This window comes from Ovis aries, chromosome 11 (genome assembly GCF_016772045.2).
Source record: "Ovis aries strain OAR_USU_Benz2616 breed Rambouillet chromosome 11, ARS-UI_Ramb_v3.0, whole genome shotgun sequence".
In the NCBI taxonomy this organism is placed as follows: domain Eukaryota; kingdom Metazoa; phylum Chordata; class Mammalia; order Artiodactyla; family Bovidae; genus Ovis; species Ovis aries.
Window position 1 is genome coordinate 46370120 of NC_056064.1, and position 20399 is coordinate 46390518.

General features: G+C 34.9%; 1 protein-coding gene across 1 annotated transcript in view; it reads left to right on the forward strand.

Annotated features, from left to right (window-relative positions):
* Positions 1-20399, forward strand: part of EFCAB13 (EF-hand calcium binding domain 13) — a 315250-nt gene that overhangs the window by 247251 nt on the left and 47600 nt on the right. The window contains exons 48-54 of the mRNA XM_060395750.1: positions 421-474; positions 1072-1176; positions 4674-4727; positions 5671-5775; positions 7746-7799; positions 18415-18516; positions 19009-19062. Of these exons, the coding sequence (XP_060251733.1) occupies positions 421-474; positions 1072-1176; positions 4674-4727; positions 5671-5775; positions 7746-7799; positions 18415-18516; positions 19009-19062 (528 nt within the window). The remainder of the gene's footprint in view (positions 1-420; positions 475-1071; positions 1177-4673; positions 4728-5670; positions 5776-7745; positions 7800-18414; positions 18517-19008; positions 19063-20399) is intronic.

A 20399-nucleotide genomic window follows, 5' to 3' on the forward strand; every position in this document is an offset into this window, starting at 1 on the left:
AGTTAAAGTAGAAATTAAAGCACTATACATTGATATGTATAATATAGGTAACTTTTATGCTCTCTACAGTATCATTGTTAATGGTAGAATCTTGCAAATTTTGAATATAAGAATATTGATTCTTGAGATGTACTTACATCTGAATCATTTCCCCTTAGTAAAACAAATAGGTTTGAAATATTATAGGCCAAAAATTACATCATTGCAACTGTATGGTTTTCATATTTAGAATTTTCTTCTTTGCTGATTAAAAAAGTAAAAGATAAATAATAATCTAGAAACTGTGTTCAATAAATCTTTGTTAAGTATATAAAGCAATTAGGATGGTGCCTAATGCATGGGGTAACTATGATAATTATTCTTACATTTTGCACATTTATATGTATTATATGTCAGTGTGATTTTGATCTTCCTCTGTAGTTGATAAGAAAGTTTCTCTGGAAACGCTTATGGATAAAGTTACAGATTTCACAGGTGAGTGAAAGTTACTATAAAATTAAGATTCCAATTATCTACATTAAATTCTCTTTTCTCCTTAATATTTCCCAGTATTCTATTATTGACATGAATTCTGCTGTCTTCCCATATTCGCCTCTAATGCCTAATTATTGATATAAAATTATTCAAGTTTTTATAATGAATTACTATATTCTTCCTTGCTTTAAAATTCTATAAATCTGTTGTTTATGCCAATAATATAATTCACTTCACCAGTGTTTAATAACCTTAGTATAGAGTGGCATGGCAAATTAAAGCATGAAATCTAAATATGATCAAGGTAATATTTTCATTATATTCATTATATAATTCTTATTTTTAAAATTAAAATATTGTTTGAATAAGCACCTTTTTATTAACTGATCAAATTTTATGGAAGTGGTCTTTTCTAATTTTAGGAGAAACTCTTTTGTTTATATTAAGGAAATAAATTTGACTTGACAATTCTAATGTTAAAAATGTTTTATTTTTACTTCAGTCCTCAAGTTGAAAATTAATCACCATAAAGTAACTTCCTTAGAAATAATTACTGCCATATGAAATGATGATATATATATCCAATCTATTTTAAAGGTGAGAAGATTGAGTCTAAGGATGTTAAAAATGTTGTTAAAAATCTTGGAATTGAGCTTGCAAGTGAAGAACTAGAAAAGCTAATGAAAACACTGCCAACTGATGGTGAGCCATACAAATGTCTGTGGGGGCTTCCAGGGAGCTTGAATTTTTGTGGATTTGTGTTAAAATTTTAATTTCTTATTAAACATGATAAAAGAACATTTTAAAAAACTAAAATTCAAGTTATATATTAAAACTATCAGTGTCTACAATGACATAACACTTCACACCAGTCAGAATGGCCATCATCAAAGAGTCTACAAATAATAAATGCTGGAGAGGATGTTGGTGGAAATGTAAGTTGGTGCAGCCACTGTTGAGAATAGTATGGTGATTCCTTTCAAACAAAAACAAAAATTGAGTTACTATATGATCCAGCAATCCCACTCCTCGGCATATATCCAGAGAAACTTCTAATTCAAAAAGACACATGTACCTTAGTATTCATAGCAGTATTATTTACAGTAGCCAAGATATGGAAACAATCTAAATTCCATCAACAGATAAATGGATAAAGAAGATATAGTGTATGTATATACAATGGAATATTACTCAGCCATAAAAAAGAATGAAATAATGCCACTTGAAGCAACATGGATGGGCCTAGAGATTATCATACTAAGTGAATAAGTCAGACAGAGAAAGACAAATATCATATGATATCTCTTATATATAGGATCTAAAAACAAAAAGCTACAAATGAAGCTATTTGCAAAACAAAAATGCACTCACAGACATAGAAAACAAACTTATGGTTACCAAAGGGGGAGAAAGGGCAGGGAGGGATAAATTTGGAATTAACAGATATACCCTACTATATATAAAATAGATAAGCAACTGGCACATACTGTATAGCACAGGAAAGTATATTCAATATCTTATAATAGCCTATAATGGAAAAAATCTAAAAAAGAAAATATTATATATATAACATCTTATGGGAAAACCTGAATGAAATTTTGGCCAACCCAATATGTATATTACTGATCACTTTGCTGTATACCTGAAACATTGAAAATCAACTGTACTTCAATTTTAAAAAATTAAGAAAAAAAAACTGTCACTGTCATTTAGAGTTTATTTTACAAACCAAGAGACTCTTCAGGTATAAATTGACATCAGAGCTAAGAAATGTCTATTGTTATCACTTAGGCCACTTGTGGGCTTATGTTATAAGAAGGAAAAATATAGAGATAAAGAGCATTTAAAGAAATTAAAGGTAAAAGTCAGAATTAAAAGAAAAAAACATATTTATGTTTTGTTATAATAACCTCAGATATGCAGATGACACCACCCTTTCGGCAGGAAGCAAAGAGGAAGTAAAGAGCTTCTTGATGAAGATGAAAGAGGAGAGTGAGAAAGCTGGCTTAAAACTCAATATTCAAAAACATAATAATAATAAGATCATGGCATCCGGTCCCATCACTTCATGGCAAATAGATGGGGAAACAATGGAAACAGTGACAGACTTTATTTTCTTGGGCTCCAGAATCACTGTGGGTAGTGACTGCAGCCATGAAATTGAAAGACTTGCTCCTTGGAAAAAAGCTATGACAAACCTAGGCAGCATATTATAAAGCAGAGACATTCCTTTGCCAACAGAGGTCTGTATAGTCAAAGCAATGGTTTTGTCAGTAGTCATGTATGGATATGACCATAAAGAAGACTGGGCACCAAAGAATTGATGCTTTCAAGCTGGGGTGTTGGAGAAGACTCTTGAGAGTCCCTTGGACTGCAAGATCAAACCAGTCAATCCTAAAGGAAATTAATCCCGAATATTCATTGGAAGAACTGATGCTGAAGCTGAAGCTCCAATACTTTGACCACCTTATGTGAAGAGTCAACTCTTCCCTGATGCTGGGAAAGATAGAAGGGAGGAGGAAAAGGGGACAACCGAGGAAGAGATGGTTTGATGGCATCACTGACTCAATGGACACAAATTTGAGCATTCTCCAGGAGATGGTGAAGGATGGTCCGTGCTTCAGTCCACGGGGTCTCAAAGAGTCCAACATGACTGAGTGACTGAACACCAAATGTTTTATTATAGTAGGCCTAACTGGAAAAGACAAGTTTATTATACTGAGAAAGTGAGTGAAAGTCGCTCTGCTGCTGCTGCTAAGTCGTTTCAGTCATGTCCGACTCTATGTGACCCCATAGACGGCAGACCACCAGGCTCCCCCGTCCCTGGGATTTTCCAAGCAAGAGTCCTGGAGTGGGTTGCCATTTCCTTCTCCAGGGGATCTTCCCGAACCCAGGTCTCCCACATTGTGGGCAGATGCTTTAACCTCTGAGCCACCAGGGAAGCCCTCAGTGGATGTAAAGTGGTATCTTATTCTGCTTAGAATTTGCATTTCCCTGATGATTAATGATATTGAGCATCTTTTCCTTGTTCATATTGGTGTTTGTGTATGTCCTTTGGAGAAAAATCTATTCATATCCTTTGTCCATTTTTAAATTGGGTTTTTTTTAGTTGTTGTTATTGTTGAATTGTAAGAGTTCTTTACATATTCTAGATACAAATCCTTTATATATTCTAGACATAAGTCTCTTGTCCAATATGTAATTTAGAAAAATTTTTTCCCATTCTGTGGATTGTCTTTTCACTTTGTTGATTTTGTCCTTTGATGCACTAAAGTTTTTAATGTTGATGATGTCCAGTTTTTAAAATCTTTTTGCTTCTGCTTTGGGAGTCATATCTAAAATGCCATTTCCTAAAGTCAAGAAAATTTATACCCATATTTTTTCTAAAAGTTTTATTGTTTTAGCTCTTATATTTTCATCTTTGATACATTTTGAGTTAATTTTTGTATATGGTTTGAGGTAGGGATCCAAAAGAATGTTGTTTTTGCATGTGAATATTTCATTTTCCCAGCATTATTTGTTGAAAAGACTATTCTTTCCTTATTTTCACCATTGTCAAAAACCAATTGACCATATATTGAAGGACTTATTTTAGGGCTTTCAGTTCTACTTCTTTGATCTATATACTTAGCGTTACGCTAGTACCCTTCTGTGTTGATTACTGTAGCTTTGTATTTTATAAATTTGAAAGTGTGAGTCCCCAAAAGTTTTTCTTCCTTTTCAAGATTATTTTGGCTACTTGGGGGTCCCTGTTTCACTGAATGCATTTTAGAATCAGACCATCAATTTCTGCAAACAAACCAGTTGGAATTTTGACAAGATTACATTGAATCTATAGATCAATTGGAGGAGTATTGTCATCCTCACAGTATTAGATCTTCCAATCCATGAATGTGGATATCTTTTCATTTATTTATATCTTCTTTCATTTCTCTCTACAGTGTTCCATAATTTTCAGAGTATAAGTTTTGCACTTCTTTTGTTAAATTTATTCTTAAGCATTTTGCTTGTTTTGATGCTCTTGTAAATGGAACTGCTTTCGTAGTATATTTTTGACTTACTCATTACTATTATATAAAAATAATTGATTTTGTATATGGATAAAAAGTTTTAAATTTTCTATTTCTGAAATTATTTAATTCATATTATTTTATATCTTACTAATTTTACAATTACATGAATTATGGCTTTTCTTACAGCTGCTGGAAAGTTATATCATAATAGATTAATGAAGAGTGTGAAGTCTCTCAAAAGTAAGTAAGAAACAAAATTTTAAGGCATATTATCTAGATTCTGTAGATTTATATTATCAGAGTTCTTCAGACATATCTGCTACTGCTGCTACTGCTCCTAAGTCTCTTCAGTCATGTCCGATTCTGTGCAACCCCATAGACAGCGGCCCACCAAGCTCCCCCGTCCCTGGGATTCTCCAGGCAAGAACACTGCAGTGGGTTGCCATTTCCTTCTCCAATGCATGAAAGTGAAAAGTGAAAGTGAAGTCATTCAGTCGTGTCTTAACTCTTAGCGACCTCATGGACTGCAGCCTACCAGGCTCCTCTGTCCATGGGATTTTCCAGGCAAGAGTACTGGAATGGGTTGCCATTGCCTTCTCCATCATAGCATTCAAGTATAAATCTTATCTTTATATAATTTGTCATTTATGATTCTTTTAGCATGACTATATTCTGTCTGTTATTAACATACAATTTTTCTTAGCAGCAAGTCCAGTATAGTCTTAGTTTCTTTTCAACCTCTTATCAAAAGGAAAAATTTACCCCAACCAAAAAAAAAAATAATTAACCATTATTAAAGAGCAGTGGTCAACTGCACTGATAATTCACATATCAAGTCAGTAAATAGAAATAACCCTACCTTTTGTGTAGAGGAATTAAGTTGTGGCCTGCGGTTCTACTTATTTAAGACCCTTAACACTGTTTTACTATGTATGCTTGTCACCAAGAATAGATAAAGGAAATATAATTCTGACTGTTATATTGACTTTCTATTTGGATCTTCAGGTGGACACATTTGTTTGGGGTTTCAGCCTTTTTGAAATAAAATGATAACAAAATCATATTATCTCTTTTGTTTTACTATGTGGTCATTAAAGTTAATACTAATAACACTTTTTAAATATTTTCCTTGTTTTGCTATTATATGACTTTTCAAATGTTACTTTACTGTCTCTGTCCTAAGAGGGGAAGATTAAAAACAATAATCTCCATGAGAGTTTGGAAAATATGGGAGTCAAGCTCACAGAAGAAGAACTTGCTAAATTGTCAAAAAAGCTACAAGTTGATGGTGAGCACTAGAGATATTCTTAGGGCATTTTTTTCCCATTACCTTCTATGTGATATCCTTAAAGAATAATTATAATTGATGCCAGATAAATACTTAAAAGCTTAGAGGAGAGCTCAATATTAAGGTGAGAGTAACCTAAAATTAATCTAGAATCAGCATCATCTTTCCCTATGGATACCCAGAATTTCAAGGGGTTAGCAGGATCATTAGCACTAATAAATCTACATTAGTAATAAAACATTAGGGAGAGTTATCAGTATAAAGAAGTCAACAGAATCCGTGTGTTTAACCTGTCATTTGTTCCTCTATCCGTTGTACTCTGTCTCAGTCCCCTGTCCTTACCACTTAGTTAGCTAAACAGTGATCTAATTCTATGGATGTGATTCAGGTGTTATCTTATCTGATATCTGTGGCACCTTTCTTATTTGGTGAATTCTTACTTCTTAAAGCCACTGTCATCTCTTCTATCTCATTTCTGTATGGACCACACTCTGGATTTTTCTCATACTTATTTTATTCTTCCTTCTCTGTTTCCTTCACCTCCTTCTCTTCTTTCAGCAGCCTCTTAAACACTTGAATTCTCAAGATTCCCTCATCAATTTAATATTCATTACACTTTTATACATTCTATGAAAGACTGTCCACTTCCATGATATCAACTCAGAAAAAAATTTTAATTACCCCTGTGTAATGAATTCTCCCACATCTTCATCTTTAGGTCCAACCTGTCACATCAGACATCTTTATTTTGGTGTTCCCTTAGAAGTATGTTTTAATCTTAATAACCCAAAGCAAATTTTCTTCCTTAATAAGTTAACTTCTGCCTGTGCCTTATTTATTATAGTATCATCAACCCAATCATCTATCTTTATAACTTGACTGGTACTTCTTTTCCTTAAGTCTTATTGGAATACACTATTATACAATAAGTCATAGTAATTTTTCAATCCTCAGAATTTCTCAGATTTATCCTTGACTTTCAACATGTGACTTTGCTGCCTGAGCCTAGCCCCTTTTCATCTCTAGTTTGGAGATAACAACAGCATCCTAATTAGTCCCTCAACCTACATTCTTATCTCCTTCAAATTTATTCTCTATTTACCTGGCAAAATGGTGCATCAAATCAAATTGGGACCATATCACTCACCTCTTACAACTCTTTATTTATTCCCACAACCCAAAAGGTGAATGCTAATGTCATTATGACAGTTTATAAAGACTCTCAATCTCAAACTGCCTCTCTGGCCTAATCTCTCTTTCTTCACCTTGCATTTTATCTTCCAGCCATCCTAGACTGCTCATACATAGCATGCTATCCCAGACCCATTTTGCTTATCATAGTGGTTCTCAAGCTTGAGTGTGTATAAGAATTTCTCAGACTTGATGAACCACAAATTCCTAGGCCACATACCCAGAGTTTCTAATTCAGTAGGTCTGAGATGGGGCCCTAGAATTCACATTTCTAACAAGTTGCCACATGATGCCAGTGTAGCTGGCCTAGGAACCAGATACTTCAAGTATCACAGTATTAATTTATCTCCTACTTGTTAAAAACCCTTTCTCCTTCTCCTTCTTCTAGTTATCTCCTGCTAATTATTTTACTCATCTCAGATATTAACCTCCACATGCTGCCTTCACTGAATGCTCCAGGCTTGATTAGGGCCTGTCAGATCTTTGGCAGTACCGGAATATCAGGTCAGCATCAAGGAAATCTTGATAATTATACTTATAAAACAGAAGGGCTCCCCAAAAGCCTGGGTTGAGTATCTTTTCTCCGGCCCAGAGTTTATGATCTCCAGAAAACTTTATTAATATGACATAAATCTTCAAAACCCCAAAATTTAAAGGAGTGTTCATTTAAATTTTGATGTGAGCCTAATTTAGCTGACTTTATTATACTATATGAGTAATTTATATATATTTCCTAAGGTCATACCATTATTATATATTTTTTGGACTTTTACTTGTAGCAAATGGAAATGTTGATCTGCATAATGTGATAGAAGAAGTGAAAGGCATTACAGGTGAGTATAAAGTCACTATAAACCTAAGGTTGGTGTGGTAATTATGTTTTGCCATTAACAATAATTGTCATGTTGATTCTGCATTATACTGCTTAATGTAAATATTTGTCTAGAGTTGGACTTAGTGGTACCTATGTTTCAGTATTAAAATTTTAGTGTCATGACTTGGTAGAAAGACTAATTCTCTAGAGTAGTTCTCATAAATCTTTTCTCTTGGTTAGTACAGTAAAGAAAAAATCAAGCTTTGCTTCAAATTCACCTAACTGGTCCCCCAATTCTCCTGAACTTCTAGTCTCATGAAATTGGGCATTCCTACTTACTAGAGGTTTAGAGCTTTGCTCCTTTCCCAAAAACTATGTAGACGCCTCAACTGAGGCAAGTACTTTGAAAGACAGTACTTTCCCTTCCTGGCTACTGGACCTTATATAACAGATTCAAGTCTCAGCTTGACCCAACTGAAGAAGTGCTGACCCTTCTAAGGGATAAAGAGATTATTCATAGAAGGAACTGCAATACTTGACTGCTATGTACTGGCAAGGACTAGGACAGCATTTCTGGGAGAAGATCTTCAAGTATAACCCAGAATAGAGTGTGGAAAATTAGGTTGAGGCTGGATAGGAAGAGTTTGTTGATGTGGGTGCTTGTTCCTGTAAGTCCAGTTTTAATGCCCAGCCAAAACTACTTGGGGTGGACAGTAAACTTCTGGGTTGGCTCCTAGGAGCTTGGAAGACAATGGCCCACATCAAATTAGGTGAAAATGCCAGAACTGCCTTGATACAACGCTGAGGAGAGAACAAAAAGTTCAAATAAGTTGGGTATACCAGAATAAATCTATTATGTAAGACCTAAAGATCCATCAAATAACTATGTTCCTCAAGAGGGTCTATGGAACACTATCTTTAATGATGCAGTAAGTGTATCCATCCAAATGTCCCTACCACAAGTCTCAGTGTCCAGCTCCCTGCCAGAGCCAGGACTGTGATAGAGCAGACTTTCCAAGACTGCACATTCAGCTTTCTCTGAGGTTCTGCCATTCTGACCATCAGGTACTGACCTTGGTCTTCAACACTGTCTCCTCAAATAGGAGATGAGAGCCTCTTAAACTGCTGCCATGGAAGCCTGCCCTTTACACATGCCTGAAGTTACTAAGCAACAACCATCCAATTACATTGTAAAATTAAAATTTACTTGTATTTCTCAAACATTAGAGAATATTATTTGAGCCAATATATCCCCTTCCACCTGTATGTGTTTTTTTTCGTTCAAAAATTTTTAGTATAAATTTATTCATTTTAATTGGAGGCTAATTACTTTATAATATTGTATTGGTTTTACAATCAATTCTCCAAAGGTGAACATCCCAGCAGTTTCAACAATACTGTGTGTTACAGGTTGCCAGGTGACGCAGTGGTAAAGAATTGGCCTATCAATGCAGGAGATGTGGGTTCAATCCCTGTGTCAGGAAGATCCCCTGGAGGAAGAAATGGCAACCCACTCTAGTATTCTTGCTAGGAAAATCCCATGGACTAGAGAAGCCTGGTGGGCTACAGTGCCTGGGGTTGCAAAGAGTTGGAAATGACTTAGCATGCACATACACATGCATGTGTTAGGGATTATTACCCCTTCCCTAACACCATCAATGGAATCTTTGTTATAACCTATCCAGCAAGGCATACACCACCTTATGCTCTGCTTCTGAGGATCACTTCCAAAGCCAAGTGTCCTAAATTTGGTTTTCAGAAGCAGACCGTGAGACTAGTATTTATGTGCAAGTGAATTGTTACAGAACAGTTACCAAAGAAAACTTATATAAGGGGATAGAAGAAGCCGAGTAAAAGCCCCGTCTTAGACAAAGTCTTGATACCTTCAGAATAACCCCACTGAAGATCTCTGTAAATTACACCTCAGAGTTGTCCCAGTCGAGAGCTTTCACACTTTCCCTCAATCAGTCATTGGCTGACCCAGCCACACTTTCTTTGTTTTCTGTACAAGAGAGAAAAGCAGTCTTCAGTAGCATGAGGGTAGTCTTACAAACAAAAGTTATAGGTGCTACTTGTTGGAAGCAAAACCACACCATGGCTGGGGATGCTCAAAAATGGCAAATAGGATCTGAGAGATGTGCACAGAACACAGGGACTACAAAAACTAAGAAACATGTAAGCCTACCCATGATTCAAGTGAAAACTCTGTGTTTACTTATGAGACACAAGACGAAAATGCAATGGTTATGTACTAGAAGACAGAGAAAAAAGGAAAAATCATGGAGAAAAGAAGGAAAAGAATGAGATGAGTAGGTTTAATATTGATAAACCACCAGCTCCTGTGTAGATTTGCTACCAGTTCACTTCAGTCACTCAGTCGTGTCTGACTCTTTGTGACCCCATGGACTGCAGCACGCCGGGCTTCCCTGTCCATCACCAACTCCCGCAGCTTACACAAACTCATGTCCATCGAGTCGGTGATACCAACCAACCATCTCATCCTCTGTTGTCCCCTTCTCCCGCTTTCAATCTTTTCCAGCATCAGGGTCTTTTCCAATGGGTCAGTTCTTCTCATCAGGTGGCCAAAATAATGAAGTTTCAGCTTCAGCATCAGTCCTTTCAATGAATATTCAGAACTTATTTCCTTTAGGATGGAATGGTTGGATCTCCTTGCAGTCCAAGGGACTCTCAAGAGTCTTCTCCAACACCACAGTTCAAAAGCATCAGTTCTTCGGTGCTCATCTTTCTTTATAGTCCAACTCTCACATCCGTGTATGACTACTGGAAAAACCATAACTTTGACTAGATGGACATTTGTTGGCAAAGTAATGTCTCTGCTTTTTAATATGCTCTCTAGGTTGGTCATAGCTTTTCTTCCAGGGAGCAAGCATTTTTAAATTTCATGGCAGCAGTCACCATCTGCAGTGATTTCGGAGCCCAGGAAAATAGAAGTCTCTTACTGTTTCCATTTTTCCCCCACCTATTTGCCATACTTTTGCTATACTTTTTCCAGTTTTAACTGAAAAACTTTTTTTCTAACTTTAAAGTAAATTGAATAAATTTACTCTAATCAATATAATTTAAAAATTGTTACTCACATAGTGGATTATCACATCACTTTATCTATAACCTGCACTGAGACTTTTCTTAAAGCTTCCAGAAAGTCCAATCAAAAATTTGGTATATTGGTTATTTATATTGACATGTATAATCTATAGGATATATATTAACTAACCAAAGCAAGATGTAGAATCATCAATATAGAAAGTTACATTTTATGTAAGTAAGGAGAGGAAATAAGAACCTACATGCTTATTTTTGCAAAATCAATCTGAAATATAACTCAGAAAGTAATTTTAAAAAATAGTTCACTTGTAGGAGATTCAGGAAACATTGTGAAGGGGCTAGAAGGGAGTCTGAGTATATTTATTATTTAGTTTTAACTTAAAATGCTTAAATATTTTAAAAAATCAAATATTTAAGAAAAATAAACTCTAAAATTGAAAATAAACTGAAACACATGAGTCTAATTATATAACAAAGTGGTAATAGAATGATACATGAAAGTGAAAGTCATTCAGTTGTGTCTGACTCTTCACAACCCTATGAACTATACAGTCCATGGAATTCTCCAGGCCAGAATACTGGAGTGTGTAGTTTTTCCCTTCTCCAGGTGATCTTACCAACCCAGGGATCGAACTAAGGTCTCCTGCATTGCAAGTGGATTCTTTACCAACTGAGCTATCAGGGAAGCCCAATAGAATGATATAGGGAAACTAGTTATTTCAAGTGATTTCTGAAATGCAGTTCTATGATTGAACAGTGAAATATATACTAACTACAGAAAGGACTTCAAAGGAATCTTTAACTTTATTCAATAGTTTTATCATTAATAATAATATTGGAATTTAATATTGTGACTAATGCAGGTAAAAGCAGGATAAAACAAATAAATATGTTAATATTCTTGAAACTAACATGTTTCAGTTTCAGAGAAAAGAGGTACAAATATACAATCAAGAAGTTAGGAAAAATCCTGTAACTGTAAATTTGGATCACTGTGAATTCATGTTGGTTTTTTTTTTTTTTATCCTGTTTGTTTTAAAGATGAATTTCCTGTATTTTCCTTGAAAGAAAAGGACCTAGAAACAATCACATCTTAATTTCAATGATCATGGTTTCTGAATAAAATTTCTACTAAAAGGAACCCCAGAACTCATTGGAGAAATTCTGCTTCCAGGTCTGGGATAGGAAAAGTACAGAGTAGGCATGGGCTACCTTTTTTCTGAAAGCAAGGTAGTATTTAACGTGTTCATGTCAAAAGAAACAGGAGTAGACTCCTGCTGGTCACATTGGGGAGAACTTGAGCATAAGAAGGAAGGAGGATTTTGCCATACTTCAACATGAATCCACCGCGGGTATACACGTGTTCCCAATCCTGAACCCCCTCCCACCTCCCTCCCCATACCATCCCTGTGGGTCGTCCCAGTGCACCAGCCCCAAGCATCCTGTATCCTGCATCGAACCTAGACTGGCGATTCATTTCTTATATTATATTATATATGTTTCAGTGCCATTCTCCCAAATCATCCCACCCTCTCCCTCTCCCACAGAGTCCAAAGACTGTTCTATACATCTGTGTCTCTTTTGCTGTCTCGCATACAGGGTTATTGTTACCATCTTTCTAAATTCCGTATATATGTGTTAGTATACTGTATTGGTGTTTTTCTTTCTGGCTTACTTCACTCTGTATAATTGGCTCTAGTTTCATCCACCTCATTAGAACTGATTCTAAAGTAAAAAATAATAATAATAATAACAAAAAAAAAGGAAGGAAGGAGGGAGGGGAGAACATGGTGCCAAATAGTGTAAAGTATCTTAAACGTGAGTCAGAAGTCATAAGAAAGCAGTTGAATATGAGGTTCTCATTTGGCTTTACACCATTATCTAATCACTTCATTATGAATCTTGCTGCTCCTTGTTTATATAGATTACATGTCATTTTTTAAAAAGCAGATTTGTTTTTATTTAACAAGGTAATCAACCATGTTGCTTAGAAATGTATCCCACACTCTCATCAATTATTTGGGGGAGGAAATAGTTACTTGCAAAAAAAAAAAAAAAGATGAACTATTTATACAGGAATTTCAGTTAATTGTTATATGACATCTCTGAGATTAAACGACAAAAAAATGAAATGTTTTATATGGTGCCTGGTACCAAAAAAAAAAATTCTCCATAAAGATTAGCTATCATTATCATTAGTAGTAATAGTGAAATCTCTTTTTCTTCCGGTTTTACTGAGATATAATTGACATATAATTACTGTATAAGTTTGTGTTCAGCATAATGATTTGACTTACATACATCAAGAAATGGTTACCACAGTAAGTTTAGTGAACATCTATCATCTCATGTAGTTATAAAATTAAGAAAATAGAAAAAATTTCCTTGTGATCAGAAATTTTAGGCATTCTTAGCAATTTTCATGTATAACATTCAGTAATGTTAACTATGGGCTTCCCTGGTAGCTCAGCTGGTAAAGAATCTACCTGCAATGCAGGAGAGCCCAGTTCAATTCCCTGGGAAGATTCTCTGGAGAAAGGATAGGCTACCCACTCCAATATTCTTGGGTTTCCCTGATGGCTCAGGCAGTACTAGAATCCTCCTCCAAGACAGGAGACCTGGGTTCGATCCCTGGGTTGGGAAGATCCCTTGGAGAAGGGCATGGCAACCTACTCCTGTATTCCTGCCTGGAGAAGCCCCATGGACAGAGGGCTACAATCCATGGGATCGTAAAGAGTTGGACATGACTGAGCGACTAAGCACAGCACACAGTGCTAACTATTGGGGTAGGAAATGGCAACCCATTCCAGTATCCTTGCCTGGAGAATCCCATGGACAGAGGAATCTGGTGGGCTACAGTGCTGATTATATTTATCATGTTGTACATTACATCCCTCATACTTATTTACATAATAATTGAAAGTTGTACCTTTTGACTGCCTTCATCATATTTCCTTTCCTTCCACACCTTGCCCCTGGTAACCACAAATCAGATCTGTTTTTCTATGAATGTGTTTGTTTTTGAAGTATAACTGTCCGACAAAACTGTATTTGTTCTTGTTACACAATATAGTGATTGAATATGTCTGTTCATTTTTAAGTGATCACCACAATAAGTCATGTCACCATATGAAAACATTACATAGTTATTTACTATATTCCCCACTCTGTACATTTAATGCCCTGTGACTCATGTTTGTTTTTTTTGCAACTGAAAGTTTGTTCCTATTAATCTCCCTTGTCTATTCCTTTTATTCCCTACCACTGTCTCCTCTGGCAACCATCTGTTTGTTCTCTGTGTCTAATTCTAATACTGTGTTTTTGTTTTGTTATATGTGTTTATTTTGTTTTTTAGATTTCTCATATAAGTGAAATCATACAATATTTCTCTTTCTTTGTCTGACTTATTTCACTTAGCATTATACCTCCAGATCCATCCATGTTGCTGAAAATGTCAAGATTTTTTTATGACAGAATAATATTCCATTTCATTATATATGTATATATTTTATGACTAAGTAATATTCCATTCCATAAATATATATACACCACATCTTCTTATCCAGTCATCTCTTGATGGGCACTTAGGTTGCTTCTATATCTTGGCTATTGTAAATTTGTAAATAATGCTGCAGTGAACATGGGGGTGAATTCTTCTTTTCTAAGTAGTGTTGTTTTCATTTTCTTTGGATAAATACCCAAGAGTTAGAATAGCAATATCATATAATAATTCTGTTTTTAATTTTTTGATGAATCTCCATACTGTTCTCCACAGTGGCTGCACAAATTTATATTGCTGCCAATGGTGTACAAGGGTTCACTTTTCTCTACATTCTCTCTAACACTTGTTATTTATCTCTTTGATAACAGGCTTTCCAACAGGTGTAAGGTGATAGCTCATTGTGGTTTTGATTTACATTTCCCTGTTGGTTAGTGATATTGAGCATGTTCTCATATAATCTGTGTGTCTTGATTACAAAACTGTCTCCTCAGAGCCTCTGTTCAGTTTTTTTAATTGGATTCTTTTTTTAGTGTTGAGTTGTTTGAGTTCTTTGTGTATTTTGGATATGAACTCCTTATTGGATATATTGTTTGCAAAATCATCTCCCACTTAGTAGATGGCCTTTTCATTTTGTTGATAATTTTTCTTTGCTGTGCAGAAGCCTTTTTATTTAACGTAGTCCCATTTGTTTACTTTTGCTTATTTTTTTCCCCTTTTTGCTTATATTTTTGTCTCCTTTATTTGAAGAGACAGATCTGAAAGATACTGTTGAAACTTTATGTTGAAGAGCTTATTACCTGTGTTTCTTCTAGAAGTTTTAGGGTTTCAGGCCTTACATTTAAGCTTTTAACCCATTTTGAATTTATTTTTGTACATAGTGTGAAACAGTAGTCTAGTTTAACTCTTTTGCATGTTTTCCAACACCATCTATTGAAGAAATTGTATTATTCCTATTTTATATTCTTCCCTCCTTTGTCATAGATTACTCAGTCATATAAGTGAGAGTTCGTTTGTGGGTTCTCTATTCTGTCCCATTGATTTATGAATCCATTATTGTGCCAGTACCTTATCATTTTGATTACTGTAGCTTTATAGTATACTTTGAAATAAGGAAATGTGATACCTCCAGCTTTATCCTTCTTCCTCGAAATTGTTTTGACTTACTGGTCTTTTGTGATTCCATGCAAATTTTAAAATTATTTGTTCTAGTTCAGTGAAAAAAATGTCCTTGGTATTTTGATATACACTTTGATGTGTGTCCTTGGTAATTTGATAGGGATTGCATTGAATCTATAGATTGCATTGGGTAATATAAGCATTTTGACAACATTGACTCTTCCAACCCACAAACACAGTATATCTGTCCATCTATTTATGTATCTTCAGTTTCTTTGATCAGTGTTTCATAGTTTTCCAAAAACAAGTCTTTTACCTCTTTAGTTGGATTTATTCATAGGTATTTTATTCCTTTTGATGCAATGGTAAATGGGATTACTTTCTTAATTTTTCTTTCTGGTACTCTGTTTTTAGCATATAGAAATGCAATAGATTTCTGTAGATTAACTTTACAGAATTCATTGATGAGGTCTAGTAGTTTTTTGGTGATGTCACTGGAATTTTCTGTGTATAGTACATGTCTTTTGCAAGCAGTGACATTTTACTTCTTCCTTTACAACTTAGATTTCTTCTATTTTCTTTTTGTTGTCTGACTGCAGTGACTAGGACTTCTAATACTTTTGTTCAATAAAAGTAGTGAGAGTGGTCATCCTTGTCTGGTACCTAATCTTAGCTTTCAGCTTTTTCACTGTTGGGGATGACGTTAGCTGTGGGCTTGTCATGTGCTGTGCTTAGTCGCTCAGTTGTGTCTGACTCTTTGCAGCCCCATGAACTATAGCCCACCTGCCTCATCTCTGTCCATGCGGATTCTCCAGGCAAGAATACTGGAGTGGATTGCCATGCCCTCCTCCAGAGGATCTTCCCAACCCAGGGATCGAACCCAGGTCTCCCACATTGCAGGTGGATTCTTTACCATCTGAGCCACCAAGGAAGCCCATGAATACTGGAATGGGTAGACTATCCCTTCTCCAGGGATCCTTCCCAATCCAGGAATAGAACCAGGGTCACCTGCATTGCAGATGGATTTTTTTTTACCAGCTGAGCTTCCACAGAAGCCTGGGTTTGTCATATATAACCGTTATTATCTTGAGCTATGTTTCTGCTATAGCCACTTTGTAGAGAGTTTTTATCATAAATAAAAGTTATTTTTTCAGAATCTTTCTCTGCATTTATTGAGATGTTCATATGATTTTTACTCTTCAATTTGTTAATGTGGTGTATCATATGATTAGTTTGCAGATATTGAACCATTCTTACATTCCAGGGATAAATCCCATTTGACCATAGTGTATAATCTTTTTGATATATTGCTGAGCTTGGATTACTAATATTTTGTTGAGGATTTTTGCATCTATGTTCATAAGTGATACTGACTTAAAATTTTCTTTTTTGTGTGATATCTTTGTCTGGTTTTGGTATGATGGTGATACTAGCCTTGTAGAATGAGTTCAGAAGCACTCCTTCCTCCATAAGTTTTTGGATGGTTTAAGAAGGATAGGTGTTAACTCTTCTCTGAATGTTTGGTAAAATTCACCTGCAAAGTCATCTGGTCCTAGATTTTTGTTTGTTGGGAGTTTTTTTTTTAATTACTGAGTAATTTCATTATTGGTAATTGGACTGTTCTTATTTTTATTTCTTCCTGGTTCATTATTGGAAGATTAGACTGTATGTTTCTAGGAGTTTATCCATTTCTTCTAGATTATTCATTTTATTGGTGTGTAACTATTTGTAGTAATTTCATATGATCTTTTGTATTTTTCTGCTATCTGTTGTAACTTTTCCTTTATCATTTCTGATTTTATTGGTTTGGGCCTTCTCTTTTATTCTTGATGAATCTGACTAAAGATTTATCAACTTGTTGTTTTTCAATGAATTAACTCTTAGTTTCAGGGGCCAGGACCCCTCACACCTTGGGGAGAACCTCTACAATTGTATTCATCATCCAGTTGTGGATCTCCCATTCAGGAGTATGAATCTTAACTTAGCTACATCTCTGCCCCTCCAACCCATCTTATTGTGAGTTCCTTCTTTATATCTATAATTGTAGAACATCTTTTCTGCTCATCTTCCAATGTTTCTCATCAATAGTTGCTCCGTAATGACTCACAGACTTAGAGAGCAAATTTATGATTACCAGAGGTGAAGGGTGGAAAGGTAGGGGTAGTTAGGAAATGTGGGATTGACATGTACACAATGCTGTGTTTAAAATGATAGCCAACAAGGACCTACCGTATAGCACAAGGCACTCTGCTCAATATTATGTAACAACTTAAATGGGGAAAATTTTTGAAAAAGAATAGAAACATGTATATGTATAACTGAGTCACTTTGCTATATACCTGAACCATACTCCAATATGAAATTTGAAGTTAAAAAAAATACCTGCTTCATAAATAGTTGTATTTTAGTGTGCCCATGAAAGCAGGTGAGCTCAGGGTCTTCCTACTCCACTTGATCACTCCCGCTAGTAGTGAGATTTTTTAATCCTGTGAACTGTCCAAAAATATTTTATTTATTGTTTCAAATCTTGCATAAACTAATTACTCTGATCTTCTTCCCCAAATTGGGCTAAAGGAAAGAATCCTAATATTATTTACACTGTCAACTTCCTTTATATATTGATTCAATGAATCTTTGATCTTTATGCTGAAAGACATAATCATGATTCAAAGGAATTAATTTTTTAATGTGGATCAGATGTTTTAAGTTTTAGTTTAAAAAAAAAGTTTTAGTTTTGTGAACACTTATGAGGTCCATGGAAGGGCTTCAGAACATCCTCTAAATCTTAATGCACTTTTATAAATAAGTACAGGTGCACTTTGTAGGAGTGTAAGATACATAGCCTTTCTCAGATTCTCAGAAGGTATATATGTGTCAAAAATAAAACCTTAAAAATAACTTCTCTGGAATCATTAAATTTGCTTCACAGTCCTGTCTCTTTCTAATTAAGGGAATGTTGACATCGAAAACCTGGAAACTGTACTTGGCAACATGGGAATCAAGATCACTGATGAGGAACTTAAAGATCTGACACAAAACCTGCCCGTCAGTGGTAAGTGTATTACATCCCATTGTCTTTTGAGCTTTGTACCTTTAACAGAGGAAAGAAAGAAATAAAGGAAATCTCATGGGGAAGATATCAAGATTGGAGGTGAGAAAGTTAAAGAAGATGGGAATGTATTGTTCCAGGTACTGGTGGCATGGTCAATAGAAGAGTCTTTTGAACTCTGAGAGCAAGAAAGCTGGCCTCTACAAAATAGCCCATTTTTTCATTATCAAATATAAGATTTGATATTTATTGGGTAGAAAGTCAAATTTACATTTTTGAAGAAAGCATTAATTTTAATATTTATAATTTTTTCTAATCCATGTTCTTTGCTTATTTTGAATAAATGTTTATTGAATGACCATTTAAAATGCTTAACAAAGTACCCAGTACACTTATTAAGTGCTATTGCTAGTTGTTATAATCAGAAGAGGGGAGAGTGTTCTTATGTTATGTTAAATAATTTTATGAGATTCATGTTATGTTTCTGTCTTACAGTTGATAATAAAGTATCCCTTAAAACCTTGAAGGATGAAGTAAAAGCTTTTACAGGTAGGAATTTATTATAAATGATTTATACTAAATCATGGTTTATGATAAAAAATTTTATAGTATTTCCCAATAAATAATATGTGACTTATAAATTAGCATATTTTCAATGTTCATTTTGGTAAAATATTTTCATCTGCTGACCAACAGATTAAGCTAACATTATCTGGGTTTTCTAAGTAAAACAAAATGACTATTTCTTCGTTAGAAGTCTTATATTTGATGAGTTTTTTATTCAATAAATGTGTTGATGAGTATTTACGGACAGAGTAAAAGCAGAGTGAAGCATTAAACATAATAAATTCATTGCAAACAGCTAATCATAGTTTTAATAAAATAAAGTAAAATAAGTTATACTCTGATGATTATGTATTTTATTGTACTAACCATCTCTTGTCCTATTTGTAGATAATTGTACAACCAGATTTGCTTCTATACTGTGTGGTGTTATTCTAAGTATTCCAAGTTAGGAATAATAATAATAAATAATATTTCATTTATTAAGGGACAAAATCTATTTTTAATTTGACCTTTTTTAAATGACTAGTTTATTTAAAAATTTTTATTTATCTATTTATTTATTTTTGGCTGCGCTGGGTCTTCCTTGCTTTGCATGGGCTTTCTCTAGTTGCTGTGAGCAGAGGCTACTCTTCATTGAGGTGCACGAGTTTCTTATTGTGTTGATTTCTCTTGTTGCAGAGCACAGGCTTTAGGCATGTGTGCTTCAGCAGTTGTGGCTCATGGGCTCTAGGGCACAGGCTCAGTAGTTGTGATACACAGGCTTAATTGCTCTGCAGCTTGTGGAATCTTCCCAGATTAGGGATCGAACCCATGTCCCTTTCATTAGCATGTGGATTCTTACCCACTGTGCCACCAGGGAAGCTCTGATTTGACTTTTTATTAGGAAATCATTCATTCTGCAGCACAAGTATATTTTTAGATGATTTGAAATAATTATTTTATGATAGCCAGGACATGGAAGCAACCTAGATGTCCATCAGCAGATGAATGGATAAGAAAGCTGTGGTACATATACACAATGGAGTATTACTCAGCCATTAAAAAGAATACATTGAATCAGTTCTAATGAGGTAGATGAAACTGGAGCCGATTATACAGAGTGAAGTAAGCCAGAAAGAAAAACACCAATACAGTATACTAACGCATATATATGGAATTTAGAAAGATGGTAACGATAACCCTGTATGCGAGACAGCAAAAGAGACACAGATGTATAGAACAGTCTTTTGGACTCTGTGGGAGAGGGAAAGGGTGGCATGATTTGGGAGAATGGCATTGAAACATGTATATTATCATATGTGAAACGAATCGCCAGTCCA